General features: G+C 42.9%; 2 protein-coding genes across 8 annotated transcripts in view; both read left to right on the top strand.

The window, feature by feature from the left end:
* Positions 1-10371, top strand: part of MAPKAPK5 (MAPK activated protein kinase 5) — a 32774-nt gene extending 22403 nt beyond the window's left edge. For 2 of the 7 annotated variants that reach the window (XM_042234068.2, XM_012097900.5), the window contains 5 exons: positions 490-610; positions 3223-3353; positions 3625-3746; positions 4736-4840; positions 6946-10371. In XM_042234068.2, coding sequence (XP_042090002.1) covers positions 490-610; positions 3223-3353; positions 3625-3746; positions 4736-4840; positions 6946-7040 — 574 coding nt within the window. In that variant the 3' untranslated portion in view covers positions 7041-10371. Of the gene's footprint in view, positions 1-489; positions 611-3222; positions 3354-3624; positions 3747-4735; positions 4841-6755; positions 6777-6939 lie in introns of those variants that run through there. The other 5 variants (XM_012097899.5, XM_027956608.3, XM_004017408.6 and 2 more) reach the window with 4 other exon arrangements.
* An 834-nt stretch (positions 10372-11205) lies between these two features.
* Positions 11206-15193, top strand: LOC101110970 (disintegrin and metalloproteinase domain-containing protein 1a-like). The gene is given in 2 exon segments (XM_004017602.6): positions 11206-13637; positions 13640-15193. Coding segments are annotated over 2 exon segments (2565 nt in total). The 5' UTR covers positions 11206-12064; the 3' UTR covers positions 14632-15193.
* The last annotated feature ends 7258 nt before the right edge of the window (positions 15194-22451 follow it).

Here is a 22451-nt window from a genome sequence, read left to right as displayed (position 1 = left end):
GCCATATGGTGCTATCTAAAAGTTTTATCACAAGTAGCAATCTGGATTTTCAGAACTGTATGATCGCTTAACTAATTTTACAGCCACTGTTGGCCAAAAGAGTACTTTGAGTCCCTTCTGGAAATTATAGCCCACTGTCCTAGAAACATTAGTCTGGGGATTCAGTGTCTCAGGAACTGTGAGCCATATGTAAGATTGATTACCTTACTGAACCTAGAACTCAGTCTGAGGTATCACTGGATTAAGCCTTTTCCTACCATTTTTAATCTCAATTTATTTAGTAGAGAAAGGACTGCCTAAGGACACAGCGCCCTCACAACTAACAGTTAGGGAAGAGAATCTCACCTCTGTCCTGCAGAAAGCCTAGGCTGTAAGAGTTGGCAGAAAGTAGAAAGTCAGAAGCTGGAGCTGACTAGAGCCAGGCTCGGGAACTTTATGGCCTTCTGGAAGCAACTGTGCATGGCAGCCCTTTTGGCCTTTTCTCCACAGGCTCTTGAAGGTCAAACCAGAGGAAAGACTTACCATCGAGGGAGTGCTGGACCACCCCTGGCTCAACTCAACTGAGGCCCTGGATAATGTGCTACCCTCTGCTCAACTGATGATGGATAAGGTTCTGAATGATGCTTATGTTGTTGGCCAAAATGGTGGTGTTGGGAAGGAATGCTGGGGCTTGACTCAGTGAGGGGGTTAAAGGCAAAACAATGCAGAGCGCACTGTCTTTCCCAGAGAAACATCTCTGGTCTCCTGAAGATCAGGATTGGAAACAAGGAGCTTCCTTCCATAAAGACCAGATCAAAGCCTGGTACATACACTAAGGGAACATTCAAAGTATCCTCTTCCACATTTGTGCTGTGGGGTTGAGGCAGAGAGCAGTATCAGACATCAACCATCCTTTTGCCCAAGGGGTTTAAATAAGACTGGTTAGAAACACCAATAAATACAAAACAAAGAGGGAATACTCTCAGACATCAGAGCTTTTGCATGCTAAATTTTCTGTGAATTCTTATGGGAATTCAGAAAAAGAAGACATCTTTGAAGGGCTGTAATTAGGGAAGGGTTCCCAAAGAGAAGGCAAAACCCATCACAGTTACTAACTATTGTGTGGCACTTTTAAACCCCTTTACATGTTTAGCTGTGAGCTGGCCTTGGAAGAACTGGAGTAGAGAGCACATGTGCCCACATATTATGGACAACATGAGCGAAAAATTAGAGGCTGAAATCCATCAGTGGGAAAAACAGCCTGATTTCATTAATGGGAAGTTGGTGAAATGGGTGTGATAGGGAAGGGCCTGGCTTTGAAAGTAGACAGAGGGGTGTAAGTCTTAGTAGGACCTAATTGAGAGGCTCGTACAGATTTCTGAGAAGAGTTCTGCTACAGGGAAGATATTTAGGGTAGGGATGGTTAGTCAGACTTGCAGACTCACCAATCTAATACTACTACAGTAATCTAGAAGCTGGAAAGCTGCACTAGGAGCAGAGAGGTAGAGATGAATGAATAGGCTCAATATTTTTGAAGACAAATTTCAACAATTTTTGGTGACTGACTAGAGATAAGGGGACAGTGAGTGGCATATCTGGTGATACCACTGACAGGGAAATCAGAAATGAGCCGGGTTTAGATTTTCACTATTATTTGATGGTAGATGGACATTCAAATGAATGAGATTGTGTGGTGTGGATTCAGAGTGTGGCTGAAAGGTAAAGGCAGTGTCGCAGACTAGAGTTACTCACTTAGAAGGGATGGAGCTGAGGCGTGACAGAATAAGTGAATAGGAGAAAGGAATGCTAGGACCTCCCTTAGTTTAGCTGGAGTACGAGAAGAGAAAGGAGAACTAGAAGGAACAGAGTTTTCTGCTATCCCTGATCTGTGTGCAGTTGTTTTCCTGGTTTAAAAGTATCCAATAACCCAGAAATAGTTTGTTTGGTCAGTCCCAAATACAGGATTACTTATATCCTCTGACTGTCAGCTCTTGAGTGTTACAGCGTGGTTTCCCTCAGGATGTTGGAAATGAAGAAGATTGTCTTCTGGAGTTACTTTAAGATTAGTATCTAACTAAGCCAAGTTTGAATATGCATAATCTTAATGAAGAAAAAGGCCTTTAAGGTGGAACTGGAGTGTGACAGTGTATTCCCATTTTGAAAGAAATGATGTGGTCAAGATGCAGGCTGGTCACCTTTGGAAGAGAAGAAAAAATGGCCACATGCAGAAGCTGAATAGTGTCCATCTCGGCTGTGGCTAGGAGATGGAGTCTGAGCTCGTGACCTTGCAGGGTTCCCATCTCTTTGGTTGGGCTATCTCTGATAAGAAGGAAATAGATGCACGGGTCTGGAGATGGGTAGCCAGGGCCAATTACTGTAGTTTACTTCAAAGAGTTTGAACTCTTCCGGATCTAATTGTGTGCTTACCAAGGAAGTATATTTTTTCTTTCAAATAACACAGAGGTATATAAAATAAAAAGCAAAAGTTCCTTTTAATTACCCTGTCCCAGTCTCAGCCCTGAGAGGTGAGGTGATCTGTGACTTGATGTATCCTTCCTGATCTTTTTCTGGGGAGAGACACACACATTCACACAGTTTGTCCTTTTTTTTTTTTTAAAATACAAAAGTGGGATCATCTCATTCTTACCAAGGTTTTTGCTTTCCCTTGTTGGTCTGCCCATAGTGAGAGAACACACTGGTCATAAAGACAGACTTGAAGAGTGCTAGACTTTATGAGTTATTTTTCATTGTAAATTAATTGACTGGCTTTATAGAAGAGTCTGCGAGGGTCTTCCATGCTCACCAGGTGAAATACTTGGGGTTCTGAGTCATTGGGGCTGAGGTGACTGTTTCCACCTTGAGGGAAGCGAATAAATGCCAGTCAGGGAGTCTTCTCAGGCAGCAGCCGGCCAGCCTTTCCCTTGATGTACATGTATGACTCTCTTTACACTTGCCCTTGCCAATGACTATGAGCATGAGCCTTGTTTGTTTTTCTTACTTGCCTTTCTGTCCCCCTGCAGGGAAGAAGGGCTTGCTGTTGTGTGGCCCTTGGCTGGCCTAGTATTTCCTGGGCCCTGCTGACCCATGGGGAAGAGTCCTCTGCCTTTTCAGAATTTGTATACTTCCAAGTATAAGACTGAAATTACCTGCTTAGTTCTTTTAGAGATTCTCCTTCTCTGTTAGATTGGTTTTTTAGGTGCCCAGAAATGAATATGAAAAACTGACACCAGTGTTTGCATTCAGGCGGTGGTTGCAGGGATCCAGCAGGCCCATGCGGAACAGTTGGCCAACATGCGGATCCAGGAACTAAAAGTCAGCCTCAAACCCCTGCACTCTGTGAACAACCCCATTCTAAGGAAGAGGAAATTACTTGGGTAACTGAACTTACTTCCTCGATTCTCCCTTCATGGCTGGTGTGGCCAAGGACAGGGTTCTGAAAGGTCAGCCAAGGGTCTTGCCCTTTTTTGCCTCTTAAGAGTGTGGAAAGGATAAGTTCTTTAAATAGCATCAGAAGTTGGAGATACTTTATAATTAAAATTTTATCTGAAAAATCTTGCCTTATGTTTAGTGTTTAGAGTTAACATCCATGAAGAGCTGGGTTTTGGGGTCTCACTTTGTTCCTACCTCTTTCCCAAACTTCTAAAGCACCAAACCAAAGGATGGTGTTTACATCCATGACCGTGAGAATGGAGCTGAGGATTCCAATGTTGCCTTGGAAAAGCTCCGCGACGTGATTGCTCAGTGTATCCTCCCCCAGGCTGGTAAAGGTCACACCGTTTCTGCTTTGTGCGTGGCTGTGTGTGCGTGTGCGCGTGGCTGGGGGAGTGGGTCAATCTGAAGTGTCTGTCTCGCCTCTAAGTGCCTTACACACTCAGCCCACTGAAGAGGGGACGGTGCGCACTCAGAAATGCGCAGGTTCTGCCCCACCTTTGGCTTCCTATGAAATTTCTAGTTTGCGTTTAATTGGCAGTTTCAGACATAACATGTAATTTTGTATTTTCTTAGTTTGTTAATGAGATAACAGGATAGAGGATGGAAAATGTGAACAGGGTCAGGATTAGGTTGGGAAGGTCAGGAAGGTTGAGAAACGCCATATCTAGAGTACAAGGCTGTCATTAACTTGTGAATATAAAGAGAAGACCTTCCAAGTTCAGAAGTGGCCCTGGCGGCTACTGGTATTCCAGGCAGACTGGGACTTATATACATGTCTTTTGAGTGAGAGCTCTCTTTAAATATGTTCTCTTTCCACTTAATGGGATAGGACGGGCTTTTCTCAGCAGATGAATGAGATACTTCATGTTGTAGGCCTGAAAACTACTGAGCTGACCAGTCTTCCTAGATTCCTTAGGTTTTAAGAGAGCTCACATAGTGTACCTCAGGTAGCCTTCCAGAGTAGGAAATGAGCTTAGGAGAAAGAAGGTAGCCCACTCAGCCTCGTTCTTCCTTCTCATGATCTTGTAGGTTAACCAGGTGTTTTTGATCAGCAATAGCCCAACAATGCCTACTTCCCATCCCCCAGGGCTAAGACTCTGGGGGCCTCAGGGGATGTCTGTCAGGTGGTCAGGGTAGGAAGAATTCAGAAACCAGAAGTAGTCTACATGTAATGTAGGAACTAGCAGTAATGATAATCTGGAAAAGCTCGCACCTTTTATGATCACTTTCTCAATAAAGTTGGACATCCTGTCCTTCCATCTTTGACAATAAAACCCCATGATGCTGCAGAGGAATGCAACTTCTTTTTCACCTTTATTAATAGGAGAGAATGAAGATGAAAAGCTGAATGAAGTAGTGCAGGAAGCTTGGAAGTATAATCGGGAATGCAAACTCCTCAGAGATACTCTGCAAAGCTTCAGCTGGAATGGTAGGAGCCTTAATTATGCCTTTCCCCAGGAATGCAGAGAATTATTTGTGTTTAGATTATGTAGGATCTCTGGGGGCTGAGCTGGGGCTGTGTTCAGGTGAAGTAGGGCTGGAGAGTGAGTGGAGTATTGTGGGAGACGGAGTTAATCCTGCAGTAACTACCCAGGCATATCTAGACATCCGGCCTTTTTGCTTGTTTTCCAGAGTTCAAATGAATTGTGTGTTGCAGATTCATTGCTGTCCAGAGCCCCCATCACATACCACTTGGGCAAAAACAAAGCATCAGATCTCAGAACTCCTTCCAGATACCTGAGCTTTTAACTGCATCATTAAAGAGCAGTTCAGTCTGAAGGGGAGAAAGAGGGTAAAGTACTGCAGAGTCCACCCTGCAGATCTGCTCAGCTTAGAGAAGACCTGTTACACTAAAGAGCAGAGTGTCCCAAATCTGCTGTTCGTTGAATTTTTTTCCCCACAGGCAAAGGCAGAGGTGTATTTTTTGAGCTGCTTTTGTATTGTCTTCTAGCATAGTAGGCTAGACTTCAGGTCTAAGATGCTCAAGGCAGGGAGCCTGGTTTTTGGACATGAGAAGTCCAAAAGCTAGTCCAGCCATTTCTGTACTTGGAAATTAGCTTCTATAGGATTTTCTTTTTAAAGATTTTGAAATAATCTATACAGAAAAGTGACCACATTTGAGGTGCACACTTCCAGTAAATTTTCACAAAGTGAACATTCTCACATAACCAGCACTGGAATATGTGCCCTCCTGTACTACCTCCTTCCCCACAGGGTAATTATGAGCCCAATTTCTAGCACTATATATCAGTTTTGCCTGATTTTGTATTTTATGTATATGGAATCAGACAAATCTATGTTTTTTTGTATCTGGCTTCTTTTTGTCAATGTTTGTGAGATTCAACCATATTGTTATGTGTAGTAGCAATTCATTTCTCATTTTTATATACATATGTAAATGTACATATGTTCTCTCGATATATTCATATTTTTTTTCTTCCATATATATATACCACATAAATAGTTTTTGTATTTATCCATTCTGCTGTTGAATGGATATGTGGGTTGTTTCCAGGTTTTGGTAATTAAGGAAAGCACTGCTCTGAACACTCTAGCATATATCTTCTTTTTAAGATTTATTTATTTCCGTTTATTTATTTTTAGCTGCACTGGGTCTTCATTGCTTCACGCAGGCTTTCTCTAGTTGCAGTGACCGAGGGCTACTCTCCGGTTGAAGTGCACAGGCTTCTCATTGCGGTGGCTTCACTTCTCTTATTGCAGAGCATTGGCTCAAAGTGTGTGAGCTTCAGTAGCTATGGCTCATGGGCTTAGTTGCCTGGTGGCATGTGGGATTTTCCTGGACCAGGAATCAGACCCATGTCCCCTGCATTGGCAGGCAGACACCCAACCACTGGATCATCAGGGAACTCATTTCTCTTACGTATCTAGAATTAGAGTTGCTGGTTCATGGGGATATTCATCTGTTTGGCTTTAGAAGGTACTGCCACCAGTTTCCCAAAGTTGTCATACCAATGTATACCTCCACTGGCAGGGTTTGAGGGTTCTAATTATTCTGTATCCACACCAACACTTGCTATTGTCTTTTTCATTTTAGTCATTCTAATTAGTAAGTACTATTGGTATCGCAGTGTCATTTTACTTTGCCTTTCCCTGATGACTTTTAAGCGTAAGCACTTTTTAATGTTTACTGGCCACTTAGATTTTGTGAAGTGCCTATTCTGTTGCCCAGTTTTCTGTTGACTTGTACCTCTCTTATAAACGTGCACGAGTTCTTTATATAGTTTGGATATGAGTTCTGTTGTAGACACATATTACAAAGAACTTCTCCCTCTTTGTGGTTTCCTTCTGTGCTGTTGTACTGAACACTGGATTTTTATGACCAGGTTAATAAGCTGCTCAACTCTACCTGAAAAATGGGGGACTTGAACTGCTTGTGAACAGTGTTGGTGATGGTTCTTCCATTGGTGAAGGTGAATTTGACACTAGTGAGGTGTACCTTATTGGGTCCCTGTCAAGAATCTTACCACCTACCCAATAGTTTGGAGACTCACCTTTTCCTTTTTTGAGTTTCAGGTCGTGGATTCACTGATAAAGTAGATCGATTAAAACTGGCTGAAATTGTGAAGCAAGTGATAGAAGAGCAAACCACTTCCCACGAATCCCAATAATGACAGCTTCAGACTTTGTTTTTTAAAAAATTTGAAGATTTATTCATTAATGTATAATTTTTATGTAAATTAATAAATCATAATTTCATTTCCACACTGCTTAAAGATGCTATATAAATTTAGATACAGGATTTACTAATAGTATATATAGTTCATTTGTTTTAAGAAAAGCTCAGTTCCTAGAGATATACTATTACTTTAGGATTGTTTAGTCATCTGTTGTAAAGCTGACGGTACTGTCAAGCAAGATTGTTTTATTTGTAATAAAGCATACAAAAACCATTTGCCAGTGGTAGGCAAAGGACTGACTATTTTGACCTCTCTGCTTAGTAAACAATTGAATCAAGTACTGTGGAATCTGGTTTCAGTTGCCCTGTGTATTTCCTCTCTGCACTGTTGGTGGATTAGCTCTGGTGCCAAGAATTTTTTGTGGATCCGTTGCAAACTGCCAGATGGAACTCAGAGGGTGCCAACTCCTGTGATGGAAGAGGCAGGGAGCTGAGTCCTCGTTTCTCTTCTCCCTAATTCCCTAGGGAAAAGTGGTCCCATTTCTTTATTGTCGTATTTGTTAAAAGGTATTGGTGTGTTTCTTTAATAGGATTCTCTATTGAGTTTATTCTTTCATGTTTAACCAGAGCTTCAGCCCTGTCACTTCCTTCAAGGTCCTACCTTGTACTCCCCATTTCCTGAAGCCCTCACCAGCTCCATTGCTTCTTACCTCCTTTTCCTGTTCTTCTGACTCCTTTTATGGAATGATTTTTCTGAGAAAGTTACATGTCATAAAAACTGGACTAATGGATATTCATTGGAAGGACTGATGCTGAAGCTGAAGCTCTAATACTTTGGCCACCTGATGTGAAGAGCTTACTCACTGGAAGAGACCCTGACACTGGGAAAGATTGAAGGCAAAAGGAGAAGAAGGTGGCAGAGGATGAGATGCTTGGATAGTATCACCGGCTCAATGGACATGAACTTGGTAAACTCTGAAGGGATAAACTCTGAGGGATAGCGAGGGACAAGGAGGTCTGGTGTGCTGTAGTCCATGGGGGTCACAAAGAGTTGGACATGACTTAGTGACTGAACAACAACAACTGGGTTAGCATCTAAGATGGGCCAGGTTTCTGTCTTAAAGCTACCTTTTTTCTCTAACGTTTCTGCCTGGGTTTCATGTTGGCATCCCCTGGACTGCATGTATTTTATTTAGCACTCTTCATTTTCAGGAAGCATGGTTTTGGCCCAGAGGTCAGATACTTGAATAGGAACAAGGCTCAGTGCTTTTCTACTGTGCTATTGTGCAATGGGCTTCCATAACAAACCATTTTTATTTATTTACTAGTTCTTGGTTGTTCGTTCGGTGTTGATAAATGGGAGAGCTAATAGGCAAACTCCAATTCACAGAGAAGGAAAGACTCAGTAGGATTGGTTACTCAGTTTCATCCCATCACATTCTCTTCAATTGAAATCAACCCCACAGAGCTCACTTACTTTCTAACTCTTCCACTTTGCTAATATGTCTTCAGGATGACATTTGGTTAGTATACCCCATATGTGTGTGAATGAGTGCAATAATACATGATAAAAATAATATCTCTTAGCAATTACCTTATACATCAGTTCCTTCATATTTTGGAGAATTTTTAATTCAAGGCATTTTTTGAGGTAAGACTCACTAATCTCAGGTGACTGATAACTTATAAATGGATACCCTGTAAGGAGAATTCAATACTTTTAAACATGGCAAAATCTAACAGGCAGCAGAGAAAAACCAAAAAACTTAGCTGAGAGTTGAATTAAAAGTTGAATTCTGTTTTTCAGTGAAATGCAGTCTTATAAATCACTTTCTGCAGTCAGGAAAAACTGCACTTGTTTCTGGAACAACTGAATCCCTGTTATGTTTCTTAGTTTATTGCAGAGATTCAGTATTTGTGGGCTTTTCTTATGGCTCAGCTTGTAAAGAATCTGCCTGCAATGTGGGAGACTTAGGTTTGATCCCTGGGTTAGGAAAAGCCCCTGGAGAAGGGAAAGGCTACCCATTCCAATTCTCTGGCCTGGAGAATTCCATGGACTGTGTAGTCCATGGGGTTGCAAAGAGTTGGACAGAACTAAGTGACTTTCCCTTCAGTATTCCCTAGGGTGAGGAAGGCAGTAACTAACTTTGTTACTCTTCTTTTTCTTCAGAAGAACCTTCTAGCAGAGGAACTAGGCTACCATTAACTTCTCAAATTTGTTATTTGGGTGTCTTCTAAAGGCTCAGGATGATTTCCCTGTGTGGTGAATTTTAGGTATGATCTAAAAGGGTGTCCAAAAGATGCTTCCTTTTACTCTAAGCAGAGGTTGCTCATGTTTCTTTAGGCTGAATTAAACTGGCCTCCCAAATGAGTAGAGTGTCCAGACAGGTTCATGCTCAGAGTTTTAGAATACCCTGAAAGTGAAGTGGCTCAGTTGTGTCTGACTCTTTGCAACTCTGTGGCCTGTAGCCTACCAGGCTCCTCCGTTGGTCCATGGGATTTTCCAGGCAAGAGTACTGGAGTGGGTTGCTATTCCCTTCTCCAGCGGGATCTTCCCGACCCAGGGACCGAACCCAGGTCTCCTGCATTATAGGCAGACGCTTTTACCGACTGAGCCTCTCGGAAAGTCCATAGAATACGCTAGAGGGTGTTTAAAAGTGGGTCCTACCTGACACAGAGCTCCATGACAAAACTGGAGCTTCCAAAAGACTCAGCACTGTTTGGTCTTTAAAGTGGGGTTTTGTTTATGGGGAGTTTGTAGGCCAGTAGCAAATTCTGCTTTAACTTTACCAGTCAGTTTTGCTAATAAAAGAAAACATGTACTGGAAGTGAAACAAAATCATCCTTGTCTCTTTTGACCTGTCCCTCTAATGCCTGTATCTGCAGAAAGTTCCCATTCTAAGAATAGTTCTCATAGGCAGGAGGAGTCTTCAGTTTTCCTACATGATTTGCCAACCCTCTGCTTACTATATAACCATTACTTATCACTCAAACACTTTTAGATTTTACCACAATTATTAATCTATTTGATGTGGAACAACATTTGTATTTTTCTGGCTAATGTATTTTATAAGCTAGGAAACACTTGTCAGAAGTTAACTGTCTGAAACATGCAGATAGGAAGAAATGCTTTTTTAAAAAGAATTTTGTTTTTGTATTCATTTGAGATAGAACAAGTTGAAGGAATTATTGAAGTCAAATGATTTAAATCAGATCCTGTGTGTGAATACTTGCGTACGTATGTATTGATGAAAATGTGTTTCAATTTGAGACTTGGAAAACTGGATATTTAATTTTAATTATATTTTTATTTATTTAAAAAGTAGAAGTGGTCTTTCATTATTGATTTGATTCTTTTGTCCCACAAAATGACTTGATCAAATTTGTCCTGTCTGTTTGCTCAAGAACAGGGGAACATCTAAAATCTAGATAGTTTCCAAGTTATATAATTTTAAGAGGCTTTTCTCTTATATAAAATACAAGGAGAAAGGAAATACACCTAGAAATCATTTCACCATTTTTTGCTGTAAATTTTTAATGGGTGATATGATGGTATTAATTTTCTTGCTAGATATGCATAAATTTCCTTGTCTGTTAGGAATTAAACATTATTAACTGGAAAGGGTTAATGACTTCATGTGCTCATGCTTATACCTGAGATCTGGTATACCATTCTTTTTCAAATTATATAGTGCATCTCTCCATTTTTGTGCGGTACTTATATTCCTAACCCTTATTTTGAAGGTTTTATATTGTAAGTATTTGACTTAATATAAAATTATTTTAATGCAAGATAAAACATGTAGAGTCTTACTTAGTTGATATTAGGATGCAAAAAAGAATAACTGGGCAAAGAATGTGGATAGATGAAGCTTTTTTTCCCTTTTTTTCTTTTAAATCTATACTACTAAATATAACATCAACATGAAAATCAAGTTAAAAGACATTCATAGACATTATGGTTTAGTTTTAGTTACAAAAGCAAAGAGGTCTTTAAAAAATTCTTATACAGGGAATTCCTTGGTGGTCCAGTGGCTAAGACTCTGTGCTCCCTATACAAGGGGGCTGGGTTCGATCCCTGGTCAGGGAACTAGTTCCCACATGCCACAACTAAGACTCTATGCAGCCAAATAAATAAAAAATAAATATTAAAAAAAATTCTCATACAGTGCATTTTTATTTTCTTGATGAAATGGTAACTAGATAAGCTGGTTATTCAGACTTTAGTCTTACTCCAGAGTTTGTTTTTATGTTGGGAGAAACTGAACTTTGATCCTAGTCACTTGTTAGTCTCCATAGTGAAACTGAACTTCTTTCATTCAACAGTTAGTATATCTATACATTCAGAATTCTTATTGGAGGAAAATTATGTTTACATGTAGATATAAAATCTCAAAACTCATCTGTCATAAACCAAAGTGAATGAGGGAGAGTTTCTGCACCTATGTAGAAGTTTGCTTGAATTAAACAAAAAAAGCAGACCCTGACAAAGGAGGATTGGACTGAGAAACAATATCCTCAGTACTACAGATACCAGGAAAAGAGACAGTGGGCAACAAAGAACATCATCCTGCTCTGGGATCCCCAAAGAATCCCCATCCCCTCCCCCCTGACCTCCTGCCAGAATGTTGGGTTTCAGAGAATGAGCAGATTAACGGATATCAGGAATAGTATGGACTGGGCTAAGGACAAGGATAATTTGCTTGAGTAAAATTACTGACTTGAAACTATTGGAGGCTGTCTACTTGGGTAGAGGAAACAGCCATGGACCATTAAAACCGTTGCTGTGGGAAGGGGGTCATATAGTAAGGAAACTACTGAAGACCAAGAGAGAAAAACAACAGAAACACAGCCCCAAGGTCTGTAAGACACAAGAGCTGGGCAGCACCCACCCAGAAGGGAGCCAGCATAGATCTGGGACTGACAACTGAATTTCCCAGTCTCAGCATGCCAGGGAGAGCAGCTGCTGCTGCTGCTGGACACAAGCCCTGCGTCATCAACTGATTCACTAGGGCCATGTCAGTGGCAGCGTCTGTGAGAGACTCTGCCTCTATACTGCCTTCTCTGTGGAAAAGGCAAGTGGCTATGTCTGAGGCTATCAGAGCGCTTCAAACTTGGGCTCCTCACACGAAGGGCTTGAGGCTGGCCCCGGTGCCAGGACTTTCATGTGCCAGGTTGGGGATCCTGTTGTTCTTGGTACTGATTTCTCTGCCAAGCCTGTACGGTGACCTGGGCTCACTACATCACTCTTCCTATGAAATAGTCATTCCCAAGAGTCTGACAGTGGAAGGAAGGGAAGACCAAGTGGAAAAGCTCTCCTACGTGCTATTTATGCAGGGCCAGAGGCAGCTGATTCACCTGACGGTGAAGAGAGACTATTTTGTGGATAACTTCCCGGTCTTCAGCTACCACAATGGCATCCTGGGGCAAGAAATGCCTCCCGTCTCACAGGACTGTCACTATGAAGGCTACATAGAAGGAGTCCCAGGTTCTTTTGTTTCTGTCAACACCTGTTCAGGCCTCAGGGGCCTCCTGATTAAGGAGGAAAAATCCTATGGCGTTGAGCCCGTGCACTCTTCCAAACGGTTTGAACACGTGTTGTACGCCATGGCCCACGAAGCTCGCGTCTCCTGTGGCGTCACGTCCAAAGACAGCCAAGTGGCGTCCACCAGCCGGCGACCGGAGAGCGGCAAGCCTCACAGCTGGCAGGTGCCATCCGACTTGTGGTCACATATCAAGTACGTGGAGATGGTTGTCGTGGTCAACAACCAGCGGTTCCAAATGTGGGGCAGTGACGTCAAGCAGACAGTCCAGAGAGTAATGGACATCATCGCTCTGGCCAACAGCTTCACAAGGGGAATAAACATAGAGGTGGTGCTGGCTGGAATGGAGATTTGGACTGAGGGGGACCTCACAGAGGTCCCCGTGGACCTGCAAGTTGCACTCAGGAATTTCAACAGCTGGAGACAAGAGAACCTCTTCCATCGTGTCAAGCATGATGTTGCCCACATGATCGTGGGACAGCATCCTAAGGAGGATACGGGGCAGGCATTTCTCAGCGGTGCCTGCTCCAGTGATTTTGCAGCAGCCGTGGAATCTTTCCACCACGAGGATGTCCTCCTGTTTGCAGCACTCATGGTCCACGAGCTTGGACACAACTTGGGTATTCGGCACGACCATTCGGCCTGCATTTGTAAAGACAGGCCCTTCTGCCTCATGCATGAAAACATCACTAAAGGAAGTGGCTTCAGCAACTGCAGCTCTGACTTCTTCCACCAGTTCCTCTGGGAACACAAGGGGGCCTGCCTGTTTAACAAGCCTGGGCACAAAGGCCGCTTACGGAGGGCTTCCCGCTGTGGCGACGGCATTGTAGAAGGACCTGAGCAGTGTGACTGTGGGTCTAAGTGTGAAATGCACCCATGCTGTGACACCAGATGTATGCTGAGAGAGCATGCAGAATGTAGTGATGGACTCTGCTGTGATAAATGTCGCCTGAGATTCAAGGGATTCATGTGCCGTGCTGCTTTGGGAGAGTGTGACCTCCCAGAGTATTGTAATGGTTTCTCGGGAGAATGTCCCAGAGACAGCTATAGCTAGATGGCACAGTGTGTGACAGAATTCACTACTGTGCTGGAGGTCGGTGTAAGAACCCTGACAATCAATGCATGGATATCTACGGGTCCCCTGCAAGGTCCGCCCCAGAAAACTGTTACGTTTCAATGAACACAAGAGGGGACCGGTTTGGAAACTGTGGTACCAGCAGCTCACCGAGGTTAACATATCTGAAGTGTGCAGGTGATAACATATTTTGTGGGAAACTTATATGTACAAATGTTAGAGAGGTGCCACAAATCAAACCCAATCATACACTGATCCAGGTCGCTCACAACGATGGCTGGTGCTGGAGCATGGATGCCTATGACACTGCTGATATCCCTGATGATGGAGATGCACACACTGGCACTCTCTGTGCCCCACACAAAGTCTGCATGAATCACTTGTGTACTGATCACACCTCACTTGGGTACAGCTGTGAGACAACAGAATTGTGTAACGGGAAAGGAGTTTGCAACAATTTTAGGCACTGCCATTGTGAGGAAGGCTATGCGCCCCCTGACTGCAAAGATCCAGGAGACGGTGGTAGTGTGGACAGTGGTCCTCCTAGCACATCAATTCAACTTTCAAGTGAAGGGCAAAGTGAAACTTCTAAGACTCGTAGCTCTCAGACTGAATACTTGGGCAACATTGTTTTCATATTACCATCGTTACTTTTAATATTTTTGGTAATTGTATTACTTGTTAGCATCAAGACTGGAGTGGAGACAATAGAGTCCCCACCGCATACCTCAGAGGTGGATTCAGAGGAAAGCAGTAGTGAGGTATTCATAATGGAGCTCCTCCCAGTGGGGATAATAGAGGAGGCAGAGGAGGGTCCCCCACCAGAGCAGGGACCCCCACCAGAGGTACCCCCCACAGGGGCACCCCCACCAGAGGCACCTCCACCAGCAGGACCCCCACCGGAGGCACCCCCACCGGCGGCGCCCCCACCGGAGGCCCCACCACCAGGACAGCCAGCATCATAAGAGGCAGCAGGTGAAGGACAAGGATAACCAAAGGCAGACGTGTACTGGAGGAAGAGTTCAAAAATATCAAATATCTCAAGCACTGAGTGGGAATGAGGCACTCACAGAAGCAAAGGTGAAGTGAGAATTGATGGACCCTTTAACTCGACAGGGATGGTCTACAGAAACATACCAACATAGGAACAGGATGACAATGCTTTCAGTATTCGTTTTATTAATTTGGTTATATATTCATATGTGAACTCGTATGTAAACTATTCTACACTTCTGCTTTTTTTTCCCATTTCACAAAACAACTTTATATAAGTTCTTCTCATGAATCATACTTATGAATGTCATCTTTTAGTTGGGCCAATTTCTGATCTGAAATTACTTTTCACGGCATACTATCCTCCCTCTGCACTGTCTGATAAACACTATTATTTGCACCTACAGGATCATTCATCCCACTCATACATATTATTTAAAGAAGGTTATCTGTTCAGTAATCTAATTTGCCTCAACCATTACTACTCATGAATAGAAAATGATTTTAAATAAAAAGCTATTTTAAGAAGCATCACTTCAGACTCCATAGTGCCTAGTCTTTGGGGCTTCTTTATTTGGGGGCTCTCTTGGAAGGGACTACATCTGATCCAGGGTGCTCTGATCACCTTGGATGCATGGGGGTGGTGCATGAGGGAAGGAGAGGACTTAGGCAAGAGACAACCTTGTCTAGTGTGGCGTTCAACTGGTATTAATACTTATTCCTTTGTTTTCTGTTTTTCTACTTATGTTTATTCCTGATTTTTAAATTAATATATTGCTGCCTGATAGTCTAAAGAAACAGAGCTTTGGAGGGGGTTAAACTGTGTGTAAAGAGACCACAAAACACATGTAACATCACCAACTCTATGCAAGACGCTGTGTGCAGTCAAATGCGCTACACCTGAGCAATACCCCCAAGCACATGGAACATCATGACCCTGTGCTAAACACTATACATTCATCCTCAGTTTAATCCTCCCACACACAACAGGGGATCTCCATCATGTATACGAAGAAACGGAGGCTGCAGAGTTCTGCTCTAGAGTTGGTAAGGAGTGGAACCTGCATCACCATCACTCCCTCCTAGACAACTGCAGAAGTATTTACCTGGTCTCTCTGCTCCCACAATAGCCTATTTTCCACCCAGCAGACAGAGTGATTCTTTTAAAAAACAAGTCAGAACATACCCATTATGCTTTAAATGTTGCTGGCAGGTCCATAGCCTGAGGGCCCCATGTTGATCTTTTCATTTGACAATGGAGAGTGGTTTATCCACTGACATCCTGGAGTTGGCAGTTTGGATGGATGCATGGGGGTGAAAGCTTATTCCAGCGGAGTCAAAATGCAAAAGATGGTACCAAAACCATTCGTGAAGCTGTTCAGCCTCTTTAGTATTCAGAGAAATGCAGGTTATCTAGCTGCAGGGATATTACTATACACTCACAAGACTGATTACAGAAGAAGGAAAATTCCAAGTATTACTATGGAACAGTGGAAACTCTCATCAATTGCTTTAGAAATGTAACTGGCATGCCACTTTGAAATAGCATATACTGAATACCCTTGACCTTTCTACCCTGACATCTGCATCCTCTTACTAGATAATAATGGACACAGAAGCACACTTCACAGTATTCCAAAAGAACTCCACGTTGTATTCACAGATAATACAATGGACGTTAAATTGTGGCAGATCCACACAGAGAAATACAGGAGTAGAGCAACGGAAAGGAATGAACCACAGTGGCACACAAAAGTACTAAGTAAGTTTAAATACTACTGTGGAACTAAACGGGCTGTACATTCACACTGCATTCATCTGGCTTCATATGACGTGAAGAGGGAAAATGGGACTTCCAAAGGTCAAAATAACCACTTCCAAAAGGTCAAAATAAGGGTCTACAGAAGCCCCCTCCTCCATAAAAGCAGTGGCAACACTGGCAAGAACAGTCACAATCAACTTTTTGCAAGTGCGGAAACTGTCTAAGTCATAGAACAACAAAACAGCTGAATCTTGGTGAGAGCAGTGAGGTGTGTGAACTTTTAACTACCCTACTCCCACAGCCTTCTCCTCAGGTCCCCACGAGTCAGCTCAAGTACAACTCAAGTGCATCATCTCAACCGCAACAGCCGTGAAAACAGGCAGCCTGGCAGAATGCACAGAACAGTCCGGAGCTCCCTCAAAAGCCTACCCATAGCATTACTACTAACTTGCGTGTCTGGCAGGTTCCTGGAGAATCCCCATTCAGGAAACCTGTATTCCTATAACCCTCACAGGAGAAAGCGTAAGGCATAAGTTTCACAGAGTTGGATTTGGCAAAGGTTTCTCAGCTATGACACCAAAAGCACAGGCAACAGAAGATAAACAGACAAAATGGACTTTAGGGAAATATTTAAATTTTGTGCATCCAAAATTACTATATATTCACAGAGTGAAAAGGCCACCCACAGAATGACAGAAAACAGTTGCGAATCATATATCTGATAAGGAACTACTATCCAAAATACATAGCGAAAACTCCTAAAACTCAACAACGAAAAACCAAACAGCCTGATTCAAAACACAGGCAAAGGACTCAAATGGAAATTTCTCCAAAGAAGATACACAAATGACCGTTCGCATATGAAAAGATGCTCAATGTCACTCATCCTTAGGGAAATGTCAATCTAAACTACAATGAGATACCACCTCATATCCATTAGCATGACCACTACAAAGAAAACAGAAAAGAACAAGTGTTGGAGAGGAGGTGGAGAAAACTGGATCACTTGTCCCCTACTGGTGGGAAGGTAAAATGCTATAGCTGCTCTGGAATGGCATGGTGGCTCCTGAAAGATATTAAAAATAGAATGACCATGTGGTCCGGCAAGTGCACTTCTACGTATAAGCCCAGAAGAATGGAAAGCAGGATCCCAAAGAGACATTTCTATGTCCATACATGTAATGTTCAGAGCAGCATTATTCACAACAGCTAAAATGTGGAAGCAACCAGAGTGCCCACAGAGGGTGAATGGAGAAGCAAAAGGTGGGCTATACATACAATGGAATATTATTCAGCCATAAAACAGAGGAAAGTCTGCAAACTGCCACAACATGGATGGATCTTGAGGGCATTACGCTAAGTGATATAAGCTTATAAGCTTGTCGCAAGACGACAAATACTGTAAGATTCCACTTGAATGGTGTACCTGTGTAGTAAAATCATACAGACAGAAAGTAGGATAGAGGCTGCTAGGGGCTAAGGGAAAGAAGATAATGGGGATTTATACTTTAATGAGTATAGCTTCATAATGAAAAGAGTCCTGGGGATGGACAGTGATAAGAATTGATGCTTTTGAACTGTGGTGTTGGAGAAGACTCTTGAGAGTCCCTTGGACTGCAAGGAGATCCAACCAGTCCATCCTGAAGGAGATCAGTCCTGGGTGTTCATTGGTAGGACGGATGTTGAAGCTGAAACTGCAATACTTTGGCCACCTGATGTGAAGAGCTGACTCATTTGAAAAGACCCTGATGCTGGGAAAGACTGAAGGCAGGAAGAGAAGGGGACGACAGAGGATGAAATGGTTGGATGGCATCACCGACTCAATGGACACGGGTTTGGGCGGACTCTGGGAGTTGGTGATGGACAGGGAGGCCTGGCGTGCTGCGGTTTTCGGGCCGCAGAGTCGGACGTGACTGAGCGACTGAACTGAACTGAATGTAGCACAGCAGGGACATTACTTAGTACCACTAACGTGTACACTTAAAGTTGGTTAAAATGGAAAATTTTATATTCTGCTTGTTTGAACAGAATGAAAAAAATCCAAAGAGAAAAATGAGATAATTTTCCACTTTAAGAGATAACCACTGAGAAAGTGCAAAAGCCCACAGAATCGGAGAAAATATTTGTCAATTATATACTGACAGAGGTTAGCTAGTACCCATGACACATTAAGAACTCTTACAACTCAACAAGACACCCTGTTTTAAAAGGCAAATTATGTGAGCAGTTGTTGTTGTTACTCAGTCGCTAAGTTGCGACCTCATGGACTGCGGCACGCCAGGCTTCATTGTCAAACAGCCACCTCCCGGAGCTTGCTCAAACTCATGTCCAATGAGCTGACGATGCCATCCAACCATCTCATCCTCTGTCGCCCCCTTCTCCCGCCTTCAATCTTCCCCAGCATCAGGGTCTTTTCCAACGAGTCGGTTCTTCGCATCAGGTGGCCAAAGTATTGGAGCCTCAGCAACAGCATCAGTCCTTCCAATGAATATTTAGGACTGCTTTCCTCTGGATTGACTTGTTTGATCTCTCTGCAGTTCAAAAGACTCTCAAAGAGTGTTCTCTAGCACAATTTGAAAGCATCAATTCTTTGGCACTCAGCTTTCTTTATGATCCCACATTCACATCCATACATGACTACTGGAAAACCATAGCTTTGACTAGATGCACCTTTGTCGACAAAGTGATGTCTCTGCTATTTAGGACGCAGTCTAGCTGGTCATAGCTTTTCTTCCAAGGAGCACGTGTCTTTTAATTTCATGGCTGCGGTCACCATCCACAGTGTGTTTGGAGCCCAAGAAAACAAAATCTGTCACTGCTCCTACTTTTCCCCCTTCTATCTGCCATGATGTCATGGGACTGGATGCCGTGATCTTAATTTATTTTGATGTTGAGTTTCAAGCCAGCTTTTTCTCTCCTCTTTCACCCTCATCAAGAGGCTGTTTAGTTGCTCTTCACTTTCTCCGATTACAGTGGTATCATCTGCATATATGAGGTTGCTGATATTTTTCCCAGAAAGCTTTTCCTGGAAGTTCTCAGTTCATGTACTGCTGAATGAATCCTACCTTAAAGGATTTTGAGTATAACTTTGCTTGCATGTGAAATGAGTGCAACTCTACAGTACTTTGAACATTCTTTGGCATTGCCCTTCTTTTGGGCCTGGAATGAAAACTGACCTTTTCCAGTCCTGTGTCCATGGCTGAGTTTTCCAAATGGAGTGTAGCACTTTAACTGCATCATCTTTTAAGATTTTAAATAGCTCGGCTGGGACTCAACCATATCCATTGACTTTAATCATAGCAATGCTTCCTAACGCCCACTTGATTTCGCACTCCACATGTCTGGTTCTAGGTGAGTGATCACACCATTGTGGTTATCCAGGTCATTAAGACCTTTTCAATACAGTTCTTCTGTGTATTCTTGCCACCTCTCCTGAACCTCTTCTGCTTCTGTTAGGTCTTTATCGTTTCCGTCCTTTATCATGCCCATCTTTGCATGAGATGTTCCCTTGTTATCACCAATTTTCTTGAAGAGATCTCTAGTCTTCCCTGTTCTGTTGTTTCCCTCTATTTCTTTGCACTGTTCACTGAAGAAGGCTTTCCTGTCTCTCCTTGCTGTTCTCTGCAATCCTGCATTTAGTTGGGTATATCGCTCCCTTTCTCACGTGCCTTTCGTTTTTCTTCTTTCCTCAGCTATTTGTAAAGCCTCCTCAGATGATGACTTTGCCTTCCTGCATCTCTTTCTCTTGGGAATGATTTTAATCACTGCCTCCTGCACAATGTTACAAACCTCTGTCCATAGTTATCCAGGCACTCTGTCTACCATATTTAAGCCCTTGAATCTGTTCATCACTTCAACTGTATAAGCTTAACGGGTTTGATTTAGGTTATACCTGAATGGACTAGTGGTTTTCCTTATTTTCTTCAGTTTAAGCCTGAATTTTGACAAAACTCTGTTAGCCTTTGTCCTGCTTCATGTTGCATTCCAAGGCAAAACTTGCCTGTTATTCTGGGTATCTCTTGACTTCCTACTTTTGCGTTCCAGTCCCCAAGGATGAAAAGGACATCTTTTCCTGGTGTTAGTTCTAGAAGGTTTTCTAGGTCTTCACAGAACCAGGCAACTTCAGCTTCTTTGACAACAACAGTTAGGGCACGGACTTGGATTACTGTGATACTGAATGGTTTGCTTTGGAAACAAACCAAGATCATTCTGTCATTTTTGAGACTGCACCCAAGCACTGCATTTCGGACTCTTTCGTTGACTATGAGCTGCTTCGTTTCTTTTAAGGGATTCTTGCCCACCGTAGTAGATATAATGGTCATCTGAATTACATTCACCCATTTCCATACATTCTACTTCACTGAGTCCTAAGATGTGGATGTTCAATATTGCCATCTTCTGTGTGGCCACATTCAATTTACCTTGATTCATCGACCTAAAATTCCAGGTTCCTATGCAATATTGTACTTTACAGCACTGGACTTTACTTTCACCACCAGACACATCCACAACTGAGTGTCATTTCTGCTTTGGTCCAGCCTCTTCATTCTTTCTGGAGCTATTAGTAATTGCCCTCTGCTCTTCCTCAGTAGCATACTGGACACCTCCAACCTGGAGGGCACATATTCTGGTGTTATCTCTTTTTGCCTTTTTCATACTGTTCATGGAGTTCTCCTAGCAAGAATACTGCAGTGGCTTGCCATTTCCTCCTCCAGTGGGCCACACTTTTCAGAACTCTTCACTATGACCCATCTGTCTTGAGTGGTCCACAGCATGGCTCACAGCTTTATTGTGTTACGCAAGCCCTTCTGCTACGATAAGGCTGTGATCCATGTAGGGGGATGTGAACAGACATGCATCTGAAGAAGAAATAAGTGAGCAATAAAAATATCACCTGGGCTTCCCAGTGGCTCAGTGGGTAAAGAATGCACCCGTGACGCAGGAGATGAGAAGACATGGTGTTCAGTCCCTGGGTTGGGAAGATTTCCTGGAGGAGGGCATGGCAACCCACTTCAGTATTTTTGCCTAGAGAATCCCAATGATCAAGGAGCCTGGCGGGTTACAATCCACACGGTCACAAGGAGTTGAACATGACTGAAGTGACTGAGCATGCAAGCAAGCATATGAAAAGCTGTGCAACATCACTAATTATTAGGGAAGCGCAAATCAACACTGCAATGAGATACCTCTTAATATCCACTAGGATTGCTACAATCAAAAAGGCAATAACAAATGCCAGTGATGATGTGGAAAACTGGAATCCCCATTCATTTCTGGCAGGACCGTAAAATTGTTCAGCAGCTTTGCAAAAGAGTTCAGCAATTCCTCAAAGGCTAAACATTGTTATCACGTAACCAAACAATTCCACTCCAAAGTATTCATTCAAGGGATATGAAAACATACTTCATGCAAAACTTGTACTGAAATGTCTATAGCACTACTATTCATAATAGTCAAACAGTAGAAAGAACCAGTTCAGTTCAGTTCAGTTCAGAGGCTCAGTCGTGTCCGACTCTTTTCGACCCCACGAATCGCAGCACGCCAGGCCTCCCTGTCCATCACCAACTCCCGGAGTTCACTCAAACTTACTTCCATCGAGTCGGTGATGCCATCCAGCCATCTCATTCTCGGTCGTCCCCTTCCTCTCCTGCCCCCAATCCCTCCCAGCATCAGAGCCTTTCCTAATGAGTCAACTCTTCGCATGAGGTGGCCAAAGTACTGGAGTTTCAGCTTTAGCATCCTTCCTTCCAAAGAACACCCAGGACTGATCTCCTTTAGCATGGACTGGTTGGATCTCCTTACAGTCCAAGGGACTCTCAAGAGCCTTCTCCAACACCACAGTTCAAAAGCATCAATTCTTCAGTGCTCAGCTTTCTTCATAGTCCAACTCTCACACGCACACATGACCACTGGAAGAACCATAGCCTTGACTACACGGACCTTTCTTGGCAACGTAATGTCTCCGCTTTTTGATATGCTGTCTAGGTTGGTCATAACTTTCCTTCCAAGAAGTAAGCATCTTTTAATTTC

Source organism: Ovis aries, chromosome 17, assembly GCF_016772045.2.
Source record: "Ovis aries strain OAR_USU_Benz2616 breed Rambouillet chromosome 17, ARS-UI_Ramb_v3.0, whole genome shotgun sequence".
Classification (NCBI taxonomy): domain Eukaryota; kingdom Metazoa; phylum Chordata; class Mammalia; order Artiodactyla; family Bovidae; genus Ovis; species Ovis aries.
Note: the sequence above shows the minus strand (reverse complement) of the source record. Positions and strands in the feature narration are given on the sequence as shown.